The sequence below is a fragment of the Agelaius tricolor genome, unplaced genomic scaffold (assembly GCF_023055355.1).
Source record: "Agelaius tricolor isolate 1412-34295 unplaced genomic scaffold, bAgeTri1.0.p SCAF_12, whole genome shotgun sequence".
Classification (NCBI taxonomy): domain Eukaryota; kingdom Metazoa; phylum Chordata; class Aves; order Passeriformes; family Icteridae; genus Agelaius; species Agelaius tricolor.
In genome coordinates, this window is record NW_027269272.1 from 19,850,212 (window position 1) to 19,869,796 (window position 19,585).

Below are 19,585 nucleotides of genomic sequence, written 5' to 3' on the forward strand. Positions count from 1 at the left end.
TTATGGCACGAGAAGTTGAAAGCAGCGTTTGATGTGTAAATGTCAGGAACAATCAGCTTCCCTGCCACCCAGGGAAAATACACAAACACAGGCACCCAAAATGTCACAGGGCACCTAAATCACTGTGCAAATGGCCAGGACAAGAGCTGGTGATGGTGTGGAAAAGCTGTACAGCATTCCTGATCTGGGATTGTGGTTGGCAGCACAGTACAGCCCCACTGGTGTTGAGGTTCCCAGACCCCCCAGCTCCTGCAATTCCAACATATTGATCAAAACAGGGGTTTTGCAAAGGAACATTTCTGAATTCCCTGGAGCACCAGCACTCCTCTTTTCTTGGTAATGGAAGCTACAGAAAGCAGTTTGATGAAACAAGCCAGATCTGAAGGCAGCAGATACTGAAATCTGGAAGATTTAATTGAATATTTTTATTACATATTTTTGGAACCTTCATTATCCCCCCCACCCTCCAGGAATTTAATTACCTAAGGAAAATTATACTACTGATTACAAGATTGCAGGTTTATTTTCACTGCTGAGAACTTTTTTTTTTTTTACAGCTCACATTACACTTGCATGACTTGTTTTGTAACATCTTGAAATTTTTAATGCTATGATGAGGAAAGGTACTTATATATATATATATAGATGAACTAGGCAGAATACTTGATTTGCAGTCTTTTTGAAGGGAAAAATGTTATTTTCTTGGTTTGAGTAGGCCTGTATATAGTTTCTTTGAGCTATTGGATAATGAGTTCACAGGATTACTCCCAGGATGTGCCTTGTGTTTGTCCTTCAGGCTGGGTACAACATGAGGAACTGAAAGAGGTGTCTTTAAAACATAAGAAGGAATGTTTTCTATTGGGGAATAAAAATAAATTATGCAGAAATTGTGACTCCAGTGTGTATGAAATTAAACTGGCAAGTATACTGTGGTAAATATTTGACAGATAGGACAACAACTTAGCCAGATTCTCAGGTTTTCCAATAAATCATTGCACCTGGGTCTTGTAAATCATAATTCATGTCAGCCAGCACTGCATGGTGAGTAAGGGTCAGGAGAGATTTCCAAATGTGTTATGATGATTATCTAACAATTCAGTTAATAGAGCCATAGAATTGGATGAGATTTTTGTCATTTCCCATGTCACAGCAACAGAGACCTTTGACTGAAACAACATCATGAATATTGGATAAGATCCTGCAGTGCTGCTTCTCTGTGTTATGATATTATCCAAGGATGAAGGTTACAAATACATGAATTGTACTGTTCATTTTCCAGTGGGTAAAAACAAAGGAAAAAACCCCCCTAAACAAGTTTCAATACACAACTAGATATAATATAGCTTTTTCTTTATATATATATATCTATATATATATATCTGTATATATATCAAGTAAAAAAATCTAAAATAGTTGGAAGTAAAAAATGAAAAAATAGCTGATAGTGTTATTTTTTTCTTTACAGTGATATGGTAGCAAATACAAGACAAATGAATAATAAACCTTTACAGAAGGAGTTCTGGTCCCACCTCCATCAATAGGGCTCAGACTAGAATACAAAATGGAACAAGGTGTTTTTTTTGCTTTTTTGGCTACAGCTTCTGCAAGTGACAAAACTTATGTTGATAAGACAGAAGAAAATTATAGCACTACACAAAATAAAACTCCAAAGTGTTTTCCAAAAGACCTTACAAACACCATAGGGTACAATTGACTTCTGAACTGAGGGAGCAAACACAAAGCATCACCAATTCCTACTGAGGCTGAAAATACTGTATGCTGATCCCAACCTGACTTCAAAATACATCCTTTTTGTGCCATCTTACCATTAAAAAAACCCCTTATCAATGCCTTTTCCCTCCCCACTCTGCAGCCAGTGTTAAAAAAGCCAAAGCCACAAATCCATCCAATGGGCTGAGCCAGGTGTGAGACCTCAATGATGCATGAATGGTCGGCTGCCCTTTGTCCAGCAGTGAATTTCCCCAAAATCTTTTACACCAAAAACATCAACTGACTAAAGCTTGGCCAATGGTCACACTGAGCCCTATCTTGGCTGTAGAAAAGAAAGAACTAATCCCAGCATAAAACAAGATCATAGAGACGGTCAACACAAAACAGGAACGCTTTCATTCGTCTGCATAATAATAACATCATGTTTGCATATAGAACAGCTTTTGCATTATTGCTCTACTTAGAAGAATATAGTAAGGAACTTATACCAGACTTGCACATTACAAACTTAAGGTTCTTTGGTGAAGAATGAGAAAAAACAGTATTAAATTTCGGAGAAGTCTCCTTTCCTATCTGCTGATCCTCTGGATTCTCTCGCAGAGCAGGGAGAGGTACTGAGTCAGCTTTACCATGGCCACGATGGCCACCCCCCCGATCATCATGCAGGTGGGCCAGACCAGGGAGTGGAAGAGCACGTTGGAGCTGTACAGTTTGGTGAGGATCACGTTCTTCTGCACGCCCTCGGGGTCGTAGAAGCAGGAGAAACGTTGGTACTTCCTGAAGTTTTCCATCACCACGTTCACCAGCGACATGGACTCCTCGTAGTTCTTCCCACACTTGGGGATGTAGGAACACTGGGGAGAAAGCAGAGGGAGAAAAGTGTCTCCAGAGCTGTTGCAGTGTCTGTTTGCAGGTGGCAAGTGGGGAAATCTCCAGATGATTATGCTTTTCACAACAAGAGTGGAATACTATTACACTAATAATGAATTTATCACAGCAAAACTCAATATTTTGCACATCTACAGAATTTCCCATTGGAGAACCTCCAAGTGCTGTTCAAACATTAATGCTTTAATCTGCACGGTGCCTTGTGAGATAGGTGAATATATTATTATTGCTAATTTACACATGCAAAAATAGAACTGATGAAGTACCTCTTCATCTTAAGTGGCACACATATGCTCACAGTTAGATGGGTAATTGACTTTCTGTAAATACAAATCTGGGAGTTTAGCTCTCACTTGGCTTGGATCTAAGTGATCACAGTGGGCACAGGAGTTCACTCAGAGGAGGGATGAGGAGAGACCTCCACACAAATACTCTCATGGGGGTAATGGCTCAGCTAGAGACAAATAAGTGATCCAGGTTTTCCTACTGACAGCCCAGGGGACTCTCATTCAGCCTCTAGCTGAAGATCAACCTGGTTGCCAGAGTGGCTTTTAGTGATTTTTTTGCTTTTGACCCCAGCATAAAATCCTGTTCTCTGAAGATGATCCTGGATTTTCAGTTTTAGTCCCAAAGAAAATAAGATTTGGGGGTGGCTCTATCTAGCACCGTTGCAACCTAGATTTCCAGAGAATTCTAAAGGCGAGTTATTTTAAAAACTGTTTTATGGAGTCCATGTGCTGAAGATATTCCATGAGAAGGGTAGAACAGTGGACCTGGGCTCTGCTGAGCACTCCCTGCCAAGGGCTGGTGTGGGCTGCTGAGCTGGTTGGCAGACACAAGGACTGAGGCCACATCTGGACAATTTTTGACCTAGAGCAGTAACCCCTCAGCTTGCTGTTGCTCCTGATGGTCTGGAAGATGATCGATGGGAGGAGCCCAGGGCCTCTCACTTCCTTCTCTCTTCTGTGCACTTACACCCCACCAAATCTGAATTTTTTCTACACCTGCACAGGATTTTGATTAACTGCTTCAGGAGGAGTGGAGATCTGCTGCTTGACTTCTCCTTGGACATGCAGGGGGGGACCTAGCAGGCTGCTTGTCCTGGTGAGAACCTAAAGTAGCCCCAGATAATTTAATGAGAAAGTGAGTTTTGCAAAGGAAAGAAGATGGTTTTGATTAAAATAATGTGACCCATGGGTTTTGACTATTACTCTGTTAATGTACATACTTTATAAACGTCCCTCCGTTCTTTTTCGTGACGTGCTGTGAATTCTTTTTTTAACATACTGCAACAAATCTCTAGTCCTAATTATGATCAAAGGATTAACCTCATAATAGGACTTGATTGATTCATTGGCAAGTTATTAACACAGAATATGATTTGAAGCATGGCAGAGAGATTGTCTGGCGTTAGCAGACTGGAGCATTAATGGTGGAGCGTGGCCACACTGCCATTATGAATATTTCATAGAGCTCTAGAAATTAGAGATGAAAAATATCAGAGCATTAATATCTCATCCATCTTGCTGCTGGTGCGTGTCTGCTCCCTATAGGATATTCTCTTGTACTCTGACCAAATTTGTCTTAAATGTCCAAAGTCACGAGCCCTCTTCCAGTGCCCACGAGTCTTTAATAGATCATAATCTACTAAGTAGGGGGAATTTCTCAGTGAAGCATTCCTCATTTTCCCTTAGTAAATGATCTGTTGTCCCTGCCATAACAGCAGTATTTCCAGTTCAAATGGATTTGTGTTGGGGTTTTTTGGGGGAATTTGGGGGTTTTTTCTTGTCTTTTTTTTTTTTTTTTTTGCTATTCATTTCTGTTTCTGGAATTCTCATGAAGTATCCTGAATGAGGTGATTAAATGAGAACTTGGCCACTTTTGCAAAATACAACTTCCCCTTGACAGAGAATAGAAGATATGTAGAAGCAAAAAGGATGAAAGATTCCTGGGCTCTAAGTTTGCAGAAATATCCCAATAGTGCAGTGAATCCAAGCACTGTCCAAGTGCTCTCAGAGGGGACCTGAAGCAGAACTTGGGCTGCTCCCTACACCTGCAGGCACAGAGCCACCATCTGTGTTGGGCTGCCCATGGTGGAGGGCCTGGGAGCATGAAAGTGTGGAGTGCAGCTGTGCAAGGGAAGTTGGTTTATTGTGCCTCTCATCCAGACTCCTTGTGCTGAAGCCATGTCTCTCTCCTGTCTCCCAGGTGCTCTGCAAGGTGTGTGAGCCCTTTGTGTGCTCTCTGCCTCACTCTGGTTCTCCTGAGACCCTGGAAACTTCTTGGTCTTAGCTTTGATCCTCAGCACAAGGACATTAAATTTTGGTTGTGGGGTGCTCCTGGCCTCCTTCCACATCTCAGCTTTCCCAATGAGATCCCAGGGCTGTGTTTCATAGGTGTTTGGCAAACAAGAAGAAGACTCAATAACAGGATGTATTGATGTTTTCTTTGTTTTCCATAGTTTAAATTTTCAATAGTTTTCTGCAATGGCTGGTATGGAATTTTATATCCACAACTGCTGTGCTCTACCTGTGAATGCAGACAATTAAATCTATGCTGGTTTTTGGCACTTCTGCATTGTCAAACATTGGAAATCTGCAAGTAAACAGTGTCTGGTGCTCTACCTCAGGCAAAGATTCTGTGATACAGCATGAGAAAGGTGGTTCTTGTGTTCCTAGCAATCTGAGCACAAGAGGGATCTATCAGTTACAAATAGAAGCTGTGATTAATGTTTTCATCTCTACTTTCCTAATATAAATCATTGGGTAGGTGTCCTGTCTGAACCACCTCTGGATACATCCAGTCCAGTGCCCTGCTCAGTGCAGAGTTGCTCAGGGACTTCTCCAGTCAGGTTATGAATATCTCCAGGGATGGAGATCACACAGCTTCTCCAGGCAAGCTAGAGGCAGTTTCCCTTAAATCCATGAAGATATACTACAAAGGCTATTGCCAGAAAAGCCCCCAGTTCAGGGGGGCAGTGAAATCCACAACTCTCATCATATGTCTGTGGCTGGGATTGGTGTCCAAGCTGAGCCTGGAAACTTAGACAGGCAATCTTTGTGAGAAAGGGGTCAGGATGTCAATTTACACCTCCAACAAGTTTGGAGAAGGATTGAAGGAGGAGTTCTGTATCTGAGTTGGCCTGAATTGACTTCTCCAGATGGAATTTTTCAGTTCCCTACTGGAATCCACAGCTGAACAGCTCTGCTTCCCCTCCCTGCACCAGGCAAACTCCTTCCTGGCTTATAAACACCTGAGTCTTCTGTGAGAAACCCTGAGAATCCACATCATTTCTGAGTCCCAGGCAGTTACAGCTGATTTTGGTGATTAAATCCTTCTTGTTATCTCACTAACAGAGAACTGATACAAATCAGCAGGAGCTCCAATGACATGAAAAGAGTCAAAATTACATAACATGAGATCAAAATGGGGCCTCTCTAATTGCTCTAACTACCACAGTCCTTCCTCATGGTGACAGCCTGGCTCTGTGGCTGATTCACCTCTTGCAGAGGCTGTTAGAGCCTTTGGCAGCTGAGGAAGGAAAGTGTGGCCATGGAAGCATTTAAACTGTTTTGCCTGTGGTATTGACCAGGGGCTGGGCTTGTCCTAAAGGCTAGAGATAAAGTAGGCACAGCAAGAGCAATGAAAAGGCAGAAAAAACCCTTATGTGCTTTTCTTGGAAAGACTCGAGCAGCTTGACAGATCTCCACTGACTCCCCACTGACTCCCACCAGAGACTGGCAGCAGCACGCTGCAGATCTCAGTATAAATTGTACCTACTCCTTACTCCACCTCCTGAGCTGACAGCCAGCAATTCTCCTGGATAAAGCACTATTTAAACTCAAAGTGGATTTTGCTCTGGCCATGCTGGCTGGTGGGGAGAAGAGAGAGGCAGCTCCAGATGCTGCTCTGTCCCTGTGTGTGGGTGCTCAGCAAAGCACAGAGGTTGGTGGAGGGGTGTCACCTTTTGAGAGTCACTGGTGTTGGTCTTGGAGTGTCAGGACTGTGCTCTGTGTTGTCCCCAGTAATGCCAGAGCTCAGTGAGCCAGGCATGGGGTTATTTTTTATTTATTTGGCAAAGGTAAAGACAGGGAACACAAATGTGAGTAAATGGATGGAGAGGGACAGCTTAGCACCCAGCTGGAGCATCACCACCCAGCACACTCAGGGCTGCATTCCTGCTGCATGGGGATGCTCTCTGGCCAGGGGAGAGGGAAATCACATCTGGAGTGCTGAGGCTGGCTGTGCTGATTTGAGCTTGGAAACCCTGCTGATCCGAGCCACGAGCAAGAAGACAGGTATTTTATAGACATTGCAAACTTCCCCTCAAAACTGCTTTGTATTCAGGGCACATAGCCAGCAGCATGTTAGGAAAACCTAGGAATCCTCCTGAGAGCAGAGCTTAACCTGTAAAACAACCTTGGGCTGGAGAAGTATTAACTGTGCCTACACTAAATTAAGAGGGGGTGGCATCTGGGAGAATTTCAAAGTCCATTTCAGCAAGCAAAAATTATCAATAAAAGAATGTGGAGATTTATGCTGAATCTCTCAATTTATTTGAATCAGTGGAGCACAGATATTTATCTGATCTGTTTTAATCAAATTGAGGCATGAACATCGCGGTTTTGCTTTTGCCCCAGCAGGAAGTGAGGTCTGTCCTGCCTCAGGCCTCACAGACAGTCAGTGCCTCTTCCTGCACTGATGCCAGAGTGGAGGGGAAAAAGGGGGAACTCTTCTCCATTTCACACTTCAGAGCCAGAGGACTCCATCTCTCAGCCATGAGAGTTAATTATCCAGCAGAATAAGCAGCCTAGTGCAACCATGCCATACTTTGACTAATTTTAATATCACTTCATCTTAATATGCAGGATTAATTTGTTCTACTGAACAGCTGCCATAAATAGAAGCACAATAGGTTACTTTGTCAGCAGCCTGATCTGGGGCTATGCTCTTCTGGGGTGTGCTTTGCCAAGTTTGGGGTTCAGTGACCTTGGATAACCAAGCAGTTAAAGAAAATCCGGCACCTGTAAGTCTAATGATTCCACTGTGTCCCAGCTCCCTCCAGTTTGTGCTCTCAGGGACATAGGAGTTGTTACTATGAAGAAAGGAAGGTGGGGAGAGGGACATTTCCCTGTTCCCATCTCTCCTGTCCCTGTGGAAGGTGGGGAGTGATGCACAGCCCAGGTCAGGCACACAGCTCTGCTGCTGCTGCTGCTGCATTCTCTGCATCTGCTGCTCCCTGCAGCCTCCAGACTGGAGCTCTCTCCACCCCACCTGCATGGGCTTACACTGGAGTTTGTACTTGCAGAAGCAGAGGCAGGAATTCTTCAGGCTTGCTCAAAACAATTCCATTAGTCCAACATCTGGAGTCAGAGCAGCTGTGCTGTAAAGATGGGGTGACTCTTTATTTTATCCACACCCCAAAGCCAGGCCCTTTATGTTTATGCTGCTGCTTTTACCTTGGCACCCCTCAGTCAGCAAACTCAGGGTCTCTGCAGGGTGAGTGCAGTGATGGAGCCCAGCAGCACAGCTGAGCTCAGGGGGCTGCTCAGGTCAGGGTTTGCCACCAGAGATGGGGATGGGCTCTCCTCTCTCCCCACCAACCCTGCCTGCCCTGCAGAAACGGTGCCATTTCCATTCTCACTGCCACATGGGTGCTCCCTGCACATTTCTAGGGGTGTTCACTGTCATGGGAGCCATTCCTGGGTGGGAAGGGACTTGTCCACAGCTCCATGAGAATATCAAGGTGACACATGCTCAGTGAGCTCCTGCTCCTGTACAGCTCTTGGAAAGGATGAGGGAGGCTCCAGCCCTCAGGGCACAGCACCCCTGGAATGGATGGAGGCAGAAAGTTGCCCCTCTCCAGACATGTGAGCTGTGTTTGTGCACTGATTTCTGCTTTCTCTGCTCTGTGAAACAGGAGCTGGAAGCCTTATATTGCTTTAAAGTGAGGAATGGATGTAATGAGAGGAGAAGCCCTCCAGAAACCCATTTAGGAACAAATTTTATTCTGTGCTCCTACCTCAGAATTAATTTTCATTGTTTCCTCGGTGTGGTAGAGTAGAAGCTTCTGGCCAGAAGAGGTGAGATTAACATACACCTGCAGGCAGGGGTACTGAGAGATTTTCCAGCACTCTGGGCCGCAGTTAAATGAGCAGTTAAAGGTTTCTGTGATGGATGCATTGAGCAGTGAGCACTGAGTCTCTTCTGTCCAGACACTAAGCAGGGAAAAAAGAGACATTAGAGCATGGCAAGAATAGGCAAATAAACACTAAAGCCATCTCAGGATTCCCATCAGAGACAGACTGGGGGCATCTTGCAGGAGAGGCCACGTGTTGCAGCAAAGCCTGGGCTGTCTCATGCCACACACCACAGACAGTTTAGCCTTTGGGCACAGAATTACCCAAAATCAATTACAAAATTACCCTATTCACTTATGCCTGTGTATAAATGGAAAGTGAACTGGAACTTTGATGCTGGAGGAGGTGTATTTGAAAGGGTGTCAGCAGAGGGAAAGGAAAACTGAGCAGCCTGTGCTGGGCAGAGCACAACACGCACGGCGCTGCATGACAAGGCACCCTCAGCTGGGACTTGAGGGTTAACTCAAAGTCCAGGCCAATTTCAAGTGAGGACAATTTTGATTTGAGGGTTAACTCAAAGTTCAGGTCAAGTTAAAGGTTGAGAGGACAATTTTGAACTAGCAGGGTATGATTCTCATACATGAAGATATAGGAGCTCTCAAGGGTTACCTCCTGCAGCTCTACCTGTGGCAAAGCTTTTCCTAGTGGCAGCTTGCTCGCTTTTCTGTGAGTTAAGTCAGTGGTTGTAACTTTTCTGGAGGATTTCATCTCATCTCCAATTCACCAGAGGCTAAAACTGGAACGATGGGGCCTGGCTGTGCACTAGCAATGCTCACTGGCATGTATTTAAAAATCTGCAGCTGTGTTTTCCTTGGGGAAAGGGCACACTGCACTGAGGGGTCTGCAAAAAGCCCTTTGTGGGCTGGGGGAAGGTTTCACCCAGGGCTCCCCTTTAATGGTGCTCAGCCCCTCAGCTCAAACCCCCAAGGTCTGCCCTGCCATGAAAGGGATGAGGGTCTGCCTGCCCCTCAAAAAACCTGTGAGGGGCTTTACATAGTAAGTGATACCAAAGATTTCTGCCTAATTCTAATGCTGTTTTACTTAAGCAGTAATTCTGCTTGTATATTCAGTTTTACATTTATATTAAGTTATGCTATGTTTTCTGGGGGGAAATTGAATGAAAGGATTTTTTTCACCCTCCCAGGCAGTATTTGTTGGAGGGGTGCTGCTGTAAACGAGAATAACCCCTGAGGAAATCTGTCTGTGTGGAAAAAAGTGACAGCAAAGGCTCCTGGGCTGTCTTCTCCTCACTTTCACCTTTCTGGCTGCTGTTTTATTCATGCAGGGGGGTAATAAAGTAACACCTACCTACCACAGACTTGTGAAGATAGAATAGTTGATACTTTGGAGGTGTTTTGATATCATCTGGCAATTTTTTTTCACATATCATATAATATAAATCAACTCTTTCCACGTGAGCAATTTTGACCTTAGCAGCCTCTGCAATTGACCCCGATATTGCTGAAAGATCTGGGAGAGCAATTTGGAATAGAAAATGCTCTTGGATACTTAACAGGTCCTGATCTCAGTTTTCAAAATCGAAATTCTGCCTTGATTTAAAAAGGGACAAATAACTTTATCATATGAATAAGATGCTTGCAAATCAGTACAGCTCATCCTCATCTGTATTCCTCATCACTGCAGGGTCAAGAGGGAACATTCTCATGCAGGTGCACCAGTATAACTGAGGATGCTCACACCAGTTAGCTGTAGGCACTTCTTGCATGTGCCTAAAGAAGAAGCCTGTGGTGTTTAACCCAAGATGTTCCAGGTATGGGCCTCTGCCTTAGCATGGTTTGGGACATGACAGAGTAATATTTTGATCCCCAGTTACACATTTTTCATTCTCTTAACTCTACCAATCAGGGCAGGAAAAAACCCATCACTGACAGTCTTACTGCAGTCTGTGCTGGATTTTAAATAGGGCTGATGCTTGAAAACTGATTACAAATGTTGTTAATGAATCACAGGCCGAGCTCTCTGCTTGGTGGCAGAGGAGGAAGCCAGAGACAGCCTCAGAAAAATTAAGTGCAGTGCAGGAATGATGGAAGATGGTCTTTTGCTTTCAGCAAATTGCTATCTTTCATGAGGATTTCAGTTGTTAAAATGAAAGTAATAACCAACATGGAAAACTACGTGCTACAAAGAGCTTGATTTCCTTCCCAAATTAATTCTCCATCTTTCACTTGGAAGTGTACTGTTTCTCAGGGCTGCAAAATATTTTTTGCTCTTTTGTCCTGAGTCTGGGCTTTGCAGCAGCAGCCCCTGAGAAGCTGATATGGTTCAGCAGACTGCAGGCCAGCTGATATGGATATTATACTGGTGTTAAACTGTGCCAAGTCTAAAGCCTGTGGATAGAGATTTTTGTCAAGCAGGGATCTAATTCTTCCCTCACTTTATGCCACTATGACTCAAATTGCTTTCACTGTGGCTGTGCCTAATTTACACCGGGGCAAGGAAGTGCAGAGTTTATTTGATCAAATGAACAATTATAAACCTTGAATAGAAAGAGCCAAAAGAATAAGCCACATGCAGCCAGCTGGGGATGCAGGGTTGAGAGCAGGGAGAGCCATGGGGTTACCTTTGCATGTAGGAGCGCAGCAGGGTGATTCCCAGCAGGAAGTACATCATGATGGAGCACACCATCATGGCCAGCCCCAGCAGGATGGCACGGTCCTCTCCAGCTTTCAGGGCTGTCACTGTTTTCCTTTTGTCCAGTAGGTCGTGATCCCTGATTTTTTGGTAAATATTTCTGAGGTTGAAAATTAAACATTTTTATGTGAAGTTCATGTTCAATCATCAATGCAGCCTCTAAAGGGTGGGCAGTCCCACCTCCATACCCATCTCATGGGAGAGAAAGGCTTAAAGGTCCTCTGATGTCCTTTTCCAACAGATTCACTCTGACCTGGTGCAAACTTATTCATCTCCAAAATAAATTACAGCCATTTCTGAAAAGGTGAAAACCCCTTACAGCAAATACAAGTATTAGACATTTGTGCCAGCTCAGTAAACACTTCTTTGGTACAGCCTCTTTGGCTCAGTAGAATTATCCCAGAGGTGCATTTGACCTGCCAGTGCCATCTCAGGCCACCAGAAGATATCCAGGTGTATGAGGTGTCTTTTGTCCAGCTGAATAGGGTAACAGGTCTTACATTACCACATGTAGGAAATAGCCTGAAGAAAGTCATCATTAATATTATCTGAAAGGACCATGCTCTCTTTTGATTCACTACAGGCTATTGGTTTGGGCAATTTTCCACCCTGAGTGTGACTCAAAGCTCATGAAACACTGTGGGGATTTTGCAATTGATTTCTGTGGGTTTTTTTGATTGGGAGCTTATTTACTTTATTCATAAAACAGCTTTTTGGAAGCCCAGTTACTCATTACAGTGAAAACCCTCACAGAGAATTATCCACCAGAGCTATTTGTTCTGGGATTAAAAAAAAAAGAAGAAAAAAAAAAAAAGAAAAAGAAGATACAACAAACCATTCCCCCTTCAGCAGAGAGTCCTTTGCATTTTCTAACCATAAGTCCTTCTTTCATCTCCGAGCCTTTGATGATTCAATGGGTCATGCGGACACAATGGTGGAGAAGGAAATACTTGAGTACATTTCAAACACACTCAAACTTTGTGGGTTTAAAATGTACTTACAGACCTGAGGCTGGTCAAAATCTCCTGTGCTTCCTGTTATGGTTCTTTTGAATCATCCAGGCAGCACCCGAAGCACAGCTCTGAGCCCTGGCACCACCATAACATGGACACAGTAGGACACGTGGGAGGAGTTCCTCTTCCACTGTCTGCAAAATGGCAGGTGAGCAACATCAACGTCACTTTGGCCTCTAGCAAACCCACCACTCCTTTCAGCTGAAGCCACCAAGTTTCACTCACCCGTGGGGAAAAAAAAATAAAAAATCACTGAGTCAGGTCAACCAGAGAACTCACATTGGCTATTAAGGATAAAGAAATAGAGATAAGACAGATGTGAAATCGTACATAAACACAGTAGATGCAACAGCAAAAAATATGTTTAATCATAGACTCCCTGAGACTGGAATTGAGTTTCTATTTAGATGATGAGTCATAGCCAGGAAAAGCACATATGGTGTGGGGTTTTATAGCAAAAATGTTGCTTAGACAGTACTGCAGTCAAGTCTCCTGTACCTAACAACCCTTGAGGTTTCTTTATCCAACTGCAGTTGACATCTTTAGGTGTCCATGGTTTCTCTTCAAAACCATCCTTTAGAGCTTGTCAGTATTTTCTTGTTTGGAAATGAAATGATAATTCTGCCTGTCAAGGTTTTCTCTGCTGTTCGGGAAAAAAAAAATATATTGTGAACTGGCAGATGCAATTGCCTTCAAAGAAGTAATGTAGAGTCATAATCTAATGCTACTTTTCTATTATTATTTATCAAAGTGTATTTAACTGCTGCCATTAGGATTTGCATTGCTCCCAAATGGAAGCAGGCAGGAAGGCAGAGACTGTCATGCAGTTCCAGCACATTAAACCAGCACACAGCATAACTCATGGCAACATGTAGGCATAAAACAGGCCCAGTGCAATCACTCACTAATGCCATTGGACATAAAAGGGATGCAAATGGACAATCTGAAAACAAATAACTAATTGAGATTGGTTACAAGTGCTTCCCCTGTGGCCCTTGGCCAAGGAACACACCATCAGAGGCAAAAAAAGGATGGACTGAAAGGTGTGTAGTGAAAATGAGCTGCCTGGCAAAGGTGGCTGTTGACCACCTGCCAGGTGCATCCTCCAAGCTCACCTACTGGAGGAAATAAAGCTGAAGAAAGCTCTGCCTCAGAGGTCAGGCTTGGAGCACAGCTTCCATTGCTCTTCTGTAAATATTTGTTATTCAAAGCCCCGAACAACAGCAAAGTGATAGCCTGGTGCACCTCACTGAGGGCTTTTTCCCCTGAATCCCTGCCAGGAGTCAGCCTGGTGACCCTGCTGGGGTGGGTGGTGGTGTGGCACATGCCAGCCCATGACAGCAGTCCTGCCACAGCCCAGGAGACAGTGCTGAACAACCCTTCCTCCTCCTCCTCCTCCTCCTCTTCACGCTTGTGCCTGCACTGGGGAGGTGCCAATTCTCTTTGTGTGATACTGGGAATGTCTGCTGCTACAAAACTTCACATTTTTGCCCCTGAGAGCCCTGGTTTGGGGAACACAGTATGTTTTGCCCAGTATTTGGGCAGAAGCAGAGCAGTCTCAGCTCCTCCCTCACTGGGGCATCAGCAGTGCCCTGCATATGAGTGTGCAGCTGTGTCAGGGTGGGTGAGTTCATTACCTGTGAACTCCTGGCACAGCTCAGGGGCCTCCCTCTGCTCGGTCAGCTGCAATAATGCCCTGCTGAGCTGGCTGCTTTTGGATCCCAGAGCTGCACAGCCACAGCCAGCTGCCTGCTGGGCTGTGTTTCAGCACAGGTCGCTGCATCCCAGGCACTGCTCACCAAGTGACTCCATCTAATCCCAGTGATTCCCTGGGATAACTCCCCATATGCCATCCAGGGGGGCTGTTGGCTTTTAAAGAGGCCCCAGCTGTCAGAACAGGGTCTCCCTGACCTCTGCAGAGGCATTTAATAGGAAGCAATCCCCCAAGGACAAAAGGTCTTTGTGACCCTGATCATTTCCAAAGTGAAGTTCTCCCCTGCTAAATTTCCCTGTCCTTTCTGCCAGGTTTCTCAGAGGATAAAGAGAGGCAGCTCTCCCCAGGCTCAGATGCCAGAGAGGAGATCTCAGCCATGACTGTGCCTGCTGGGGACAGTGGAGTTTCCCTCTCCATGTCCCTGCACAGCAGCAGTGCAGGAATCCCTCTCAATGTGCTCAGCAGATCCTTCTGTACCTCCTGCTCCAGAATGAGCAGCACTAAGAGCTCTGTAAAGAGTGCTAAATGTCCTCATGGGAAGGCTAGAATAACCAGGCACCTGCAATGACTTTATTTATTTCAAATAAGCACAGAGTACCTACCTCAAAGCCCTCCCCTTGCAGAGGGACCGTGGGGTGACACTGAGGGAGGCATTGCCTCCTCTGGCACCACGCAGTCCTGGCGCTTGTCAGACAGGGATGCCTGCCTGAATAATTCAGAATGACTTTGAATTCACATTCCCTTCTCTGATATCAGAGTTGTTATGCAGATGTCACGCAAATTACCTCATGGTGAGGTGTTTACTGATATCAGAAATCCATGAATGAAATGGTCAGAAGCTACTCCTGTGTCTTACCTGCAGAATTCCCCATATGCAGGGATTTTTCTGCTTAGAAGCCACCTTCTTTACATTTTTATTTACGGGTATGTTTGGCTGCACCAGTTTTTGCTAGTAGACCTATGGCAACAGGAAATCTCTCTGGAGCCCTCAGAACAGACTCAGTGATGGCTGTAGGTGGATTCCTATCGATATTAACAGATTTTTTCACTCAATTGCTTCCCTCTTCCTCACCAGGCTGGACAAAACTGAACCAAACCGAACCGAACCAAACCAAACCAAACCAAACCAAACCAAACCAAACCAAACCAAACCAAACCAGTGCTTTGTTTTTCCAATGGTTGCAATGGTGTGGAGAGCCTCTTTGACAGCTGAGAAAGAATGAGAGCTCGACTAGTTTTCCAAAGCATCAAATGTGGCAGCTGGGGAATCATTGATGGCTAAAACAGCAATGAAATACAGATATTCTGGTGCTGATCCTGCAAAAAGAGATGTCTCAGAGATACCTTCCACCCAGGAGGAGGTGATTCCTTTAGAGCAAGTGGTCCTTGCAGCAGAGTTAATATTATGGTGCCATCCCTCAAAATTCTGTGGCTGTAGCATATGTTGGGTGACAAGTTTGCTGATCCATACAACAATCTTCCTGTCTGAAGTTTAAAGACCAAAATTCTTGGGAAGGGGTCATTTAAGGTGAGTCATTTCTCTGAAAGGCACCACTTGTTTGATATAATGATGGCACTGGTGACCTTACATATGTTAAAATCACTGCCAGACACTGGAGGATGAGTTTCTCCCACTAACAGCACTTGCTCTGTATTCACACCTCTCCTCTGCAGTCCTCAGGCTGCCATCAGCTCTCTCTTATTTCCTCCCTTTCCCTCCTGCATTTTATTAATCACTCACAAGCTACAAAGAAGTCCTTCTCTTGGGAAATAAACCCACCCAAAGGCTTGTCAGGATACTTGAATTTGTCATGGCTGGTGTGCAGGCACAGAGATCCTGCTCCCTGTTCCCTGTTTCTGCAGGCAGGCAGGGATCAGCTCTGCCTGGATTTGTACTGACCAGACTCTGGTGAGCCCTCAGCCCAAGTTAATCAGCCTAGCTTCAAGGCATGGTGAGAGTCAAAGGCTGTGCTAATCAGGAGCTTCCAGCCAGCCCAAAGTGTGGGCAGATATCCCCTCACCCCTGGACTATGACAGTGTTCTAATGCAGAAGGACATTAGCCTGGGGAAAATTCAATTAAAGAAGAGACTGGCAGAAGTACAGGAGGCATTTAGACAACCAGCTCCAATGAAAGTTCCTGCTGCAAAGCTAGCCTTTTTGTCTTCAAAATACCTGCTTGGGATCAGATAACTCCTCGAGCTGAACACCTATGCAACCTTTGCAGAAACAGTCAGAGAATGGGCCAATTCTCCAAAGAATCTCAGGGTCCTGAGGGCAGCTCTGCTGCCTGAATTCAGGAGTGCAGATTCCCAAGCAGATGTCACAGTAATGTCTCATTAGAATTACTGAAGAGTGTGGTTTGCTAATTGGCACTGTAGATACATTGATATCTGGTTTTGTTTCACTGGAGTGTGATTTTTTGTGATTACATTTAATAGTCACTGCAAGAGGAACTGAAGGAGAGGTGGAAAGGGGCAAAGGAAAGAAAAGAAAGGCAAATGTGTCCTTGTTGTGACAAGACAAGCTGTCCAGCAAATCTTACTGCAAAGGAGGGGGATTTTGGAAGGATGAGTCTGAGCATTACTGACAATTATTATTTCATCATTGATATTTAACTTCTTTTGTTCCCAACGGAGCTCTGCCTTTGTCTGTGGACTTCAAACCTCTCCTTCCCTTTCCTTCTCTTTGGAACGTTTCCCTGCTCCCCTGGGAGACCCAGTAACTCATTTATTCCTGTCTCCTTCAGCCTGTTCCCTCCAGCAACACCACTCAAGTGGGCTGGTGAGCCACCAGCTCTCTTTCAAGCAGCCAAACAACCCCCAGCTCCTGTGCAGGGTGCTGCACACAGGCTCATCCTCACACGTGCACCTGTACAGCCAGAAATCACCCCTGGCAGCTGGAGGCATCATTCAGGTGTGGGGCAGTGCCCTGCCTGGGGGACAGTGTGGCTGCTGGCTGAGGCAGGACACCTGCAAAGAGCACGAGGGCTTCTCAGGGGTAGGGGCTGCACAGCTGAGGCTGTGATCAGTGTGCTTTTAAACCTGACACAGAGATGGCCACAGTGTGCTGCTGGTGGCAGAGAACAAGGAAGGCTCTGGCCATGGCTCTGGCTCTGGAATTTCTGCTGGTCAGAGTGACTCTGAGATGTGGACAAGCTTCTTGTTCCCAGTCTGGCAGCTGAAGAAGGAGTCAAGATTTTTCTGTTCTTGTTCTCAAGGTTTTTTATTATTTCTAAGCTATAACATTCTTTCTCTGACACCTGAGGTCTCTCTGGCAGGTTGGCTTGAGCACACTGCCTGCCTCAGAGGTGGAATTGTCTTTTATACTAAAACCTACGTGTACAACATTTACCATAACTTCCCAATCCCTATCACCTACGTTAGACAGTGAGTTTCTACTCTAAACCAATCTAAAGTGCCAACATCACAGCAGAAGATGGAGGCCAAGAAGAAGAAAGAGAAAGACTGGACACACCCAGATTCCTCCATCTTACCTCCTGAACCCCCATTCTAAAAACCCCAAAAATCTATTTTTCACCCTGTGATAAATTCACTATCATTCTACTTAAACTCTTTTGACTTGTAATTCTTCATATAAAGGTTGATAATTGTTTTTCCATGAGTCAAGATCAGAGAGGCACAGGGGTCTTGAGCTGTGTGCCAAGGTCTCTGAGCCCCTTGGCAGGGTCTTGAGTCCTCCAGGGCAGCCAGAAGAAATTCCTGGGTTCCCACATCTGGCACTGCCCCTGGGCTCTGCTTTGGCTTGGCACAGTAACCTGGCACTCCTGGTGGAGCAGAGCTGGGGCTGTGGGGCACAGGGAGGGCACCCTCTGCATCCCTCCTGCATCCCCAGTGCCAGCCCTGGGGAGAAGCCCCAGGCCACAGTCAGATATGCAAACCCTTAGGAGACAATCAGCACAGGTGCCTTTACCTTTTCTCATCATGTCTGTAAGATGTAGATCCCCGGCCACTGGTCCAAATAAACATTTTAGAGGGCTGCCCAGTGTTGGCTCTGCTCGCTGCAGTGGGACGATGGAAGGACCTGGGGGAAGAGGGATAATTTTTGTCACTGCCCACCCAACATGGCAGAGCACACCATATCCAGCGTGCCAGATCCCCTGTGGCCATGCCCCCTGTGCTCTGAGGATGGACATTAGTTAACTTGTGAAAGATGGGGATGAGAGACCAGTGTGCTGGAATGGAGAATAAACCCCATCAGCCCCACTGGGAAAAGCTGAGGCTGGATAATCAGGCTTAGCTCTGCTCCACGCTGCAAAGGATTCATACCATGGGCAAGAAATCATCAGTAGTTCAAGAAAAGGTAATAGCTGTGTCCAGGGTTCTTATGGCAGTATTTTTCAGGGACAAAATGGGTGTTGTTTAAGCACATCCACACTCATTACAGGTTTTTGGTTGTTCTGCAGCTCCCAGCAAGATGAGGCTCTCAGGGAAGGTCTCTGAATGGGGCAGAAGTATGAGATGCAAATGCAGCATTTTGTGGAAGTGTAACTGATATGACAAAGACATCTTTTCCCATGGAGAAATTCCTATCCCAAGGCCAGTTGATCCCTGCCCAAGGACTTCCTTGTTTCATTTCAGGGTGTGAGATCTGGTGCCTTCTCTCAGGGCCTCAGGCCACACTGGGCCTGCTAGTGGGGCCGTGGCTCCCCTTGTAGCCCCTCTTAATTCCTTCTGGTTTTCATGAGGCTCAGGTAAAGATCTTGGTCTCTGAGAATTGGGCCATTCCTATGAAGGCTGCATTTTGCCTTCTTTTACAGCACAACATTTTGTGTTTTTAATGCATTCAGATACAAGCTTAAGGGAAAAAACTCCAGATACCAAATAGTTCACTGTGAAGTTTTCATACACTGGGGGCCATTCTTCAGCTCACTGAAAAATAAACCTGATGGCTGAAGCTGTCAGCAGAGAAGGCACATGATCTGAGAAAGTCTCTAATGCCACTGTCTCCATCATCATGCAAAGGGCTAATTTCAATATTTGCATAGTGGTGAACCAGGAGAATACTTAAATACTGTAGAGGTGGCTGCAGGGGAAGACTGACATGGACAGGAGCCAAAACCCATCAGTGTGCAGACAGGCTGATGGGTGCTGAGGGACTGGGCATTCCAGCTGGAATCAGCCCAGAGCCCCCACCACAGGGGCCACGACACAGCCCCAGGCCCAATTCACACCCTGGCTGGGCAAACTGGCCAAACTGGTGTTCCTGTCACCCCTCCCTGCTGGGATCCTCCTGCCCTGCCAAACTGGTGTTCCTGACACCCCTCCCTCCTGGGATCCTGCTGCCCTGCTCAGGTGCTGGCTCAGGACTGGCACTTGCAGACAAGGGCCTTGCCTACAATAAGAGGTGGCAATATTTGATGGAGCTTTTGGCTGCATTGCTGAACAGCAAATTGGACAAGAAGGGGGTCCAGAAGAAAGGAGGAGGA

At 45.5% G+C, this 19,585-nt stretch overlaps 1 protein-coding gene across 5 annotated transcripts in view; it reads right to left on the reverse strand.

Moving 5' to 3' along the window:
• Window positions 1-393: 393 nt before the first annotated feature.
• The window catches only part of LOC139595096 (calcium-activated potassium channel subunit beta-2), a 95,402-nt gene continuing 76,210 nt past the window's right edge, over window positions 394-19,585 (reverse strand). For 2 of the 5 annotated variants that reach the window (XM_071438041.1, XM_071438038.1), the window contains exons 2-5: window positions 18,070-18,180; window positions 11,341-11,490; window positions 8,642-8,837; window positions 394-2,585 (exon numbers count right to left, since the gene is read on the reverse strand). In XM_071438041.1, the coding sequence (XP_071294142.1) occupies window positions 2,301-2,585; window positions 8,642-8,837; window positions 11,341-11,490; window positions 18,070-18,125 (687 nt within the window). In that variant the 5' untranslated portion in view covers window positions 18,126-18,180 and the 3' untranslated portion in view covers window positions 394-2,300. Of the gene's footprint in view, window positions 2,586-8,641; window positions 8,838-11,340; window positions 11,512-18,069; window positions 18,181-19,585 lie in introns of all 5 variants that reach the window. The other 3 variants (XM_071438040.1, XM_071438037.1, XM_071438039.1) reach the window with 2 other exon arrangements.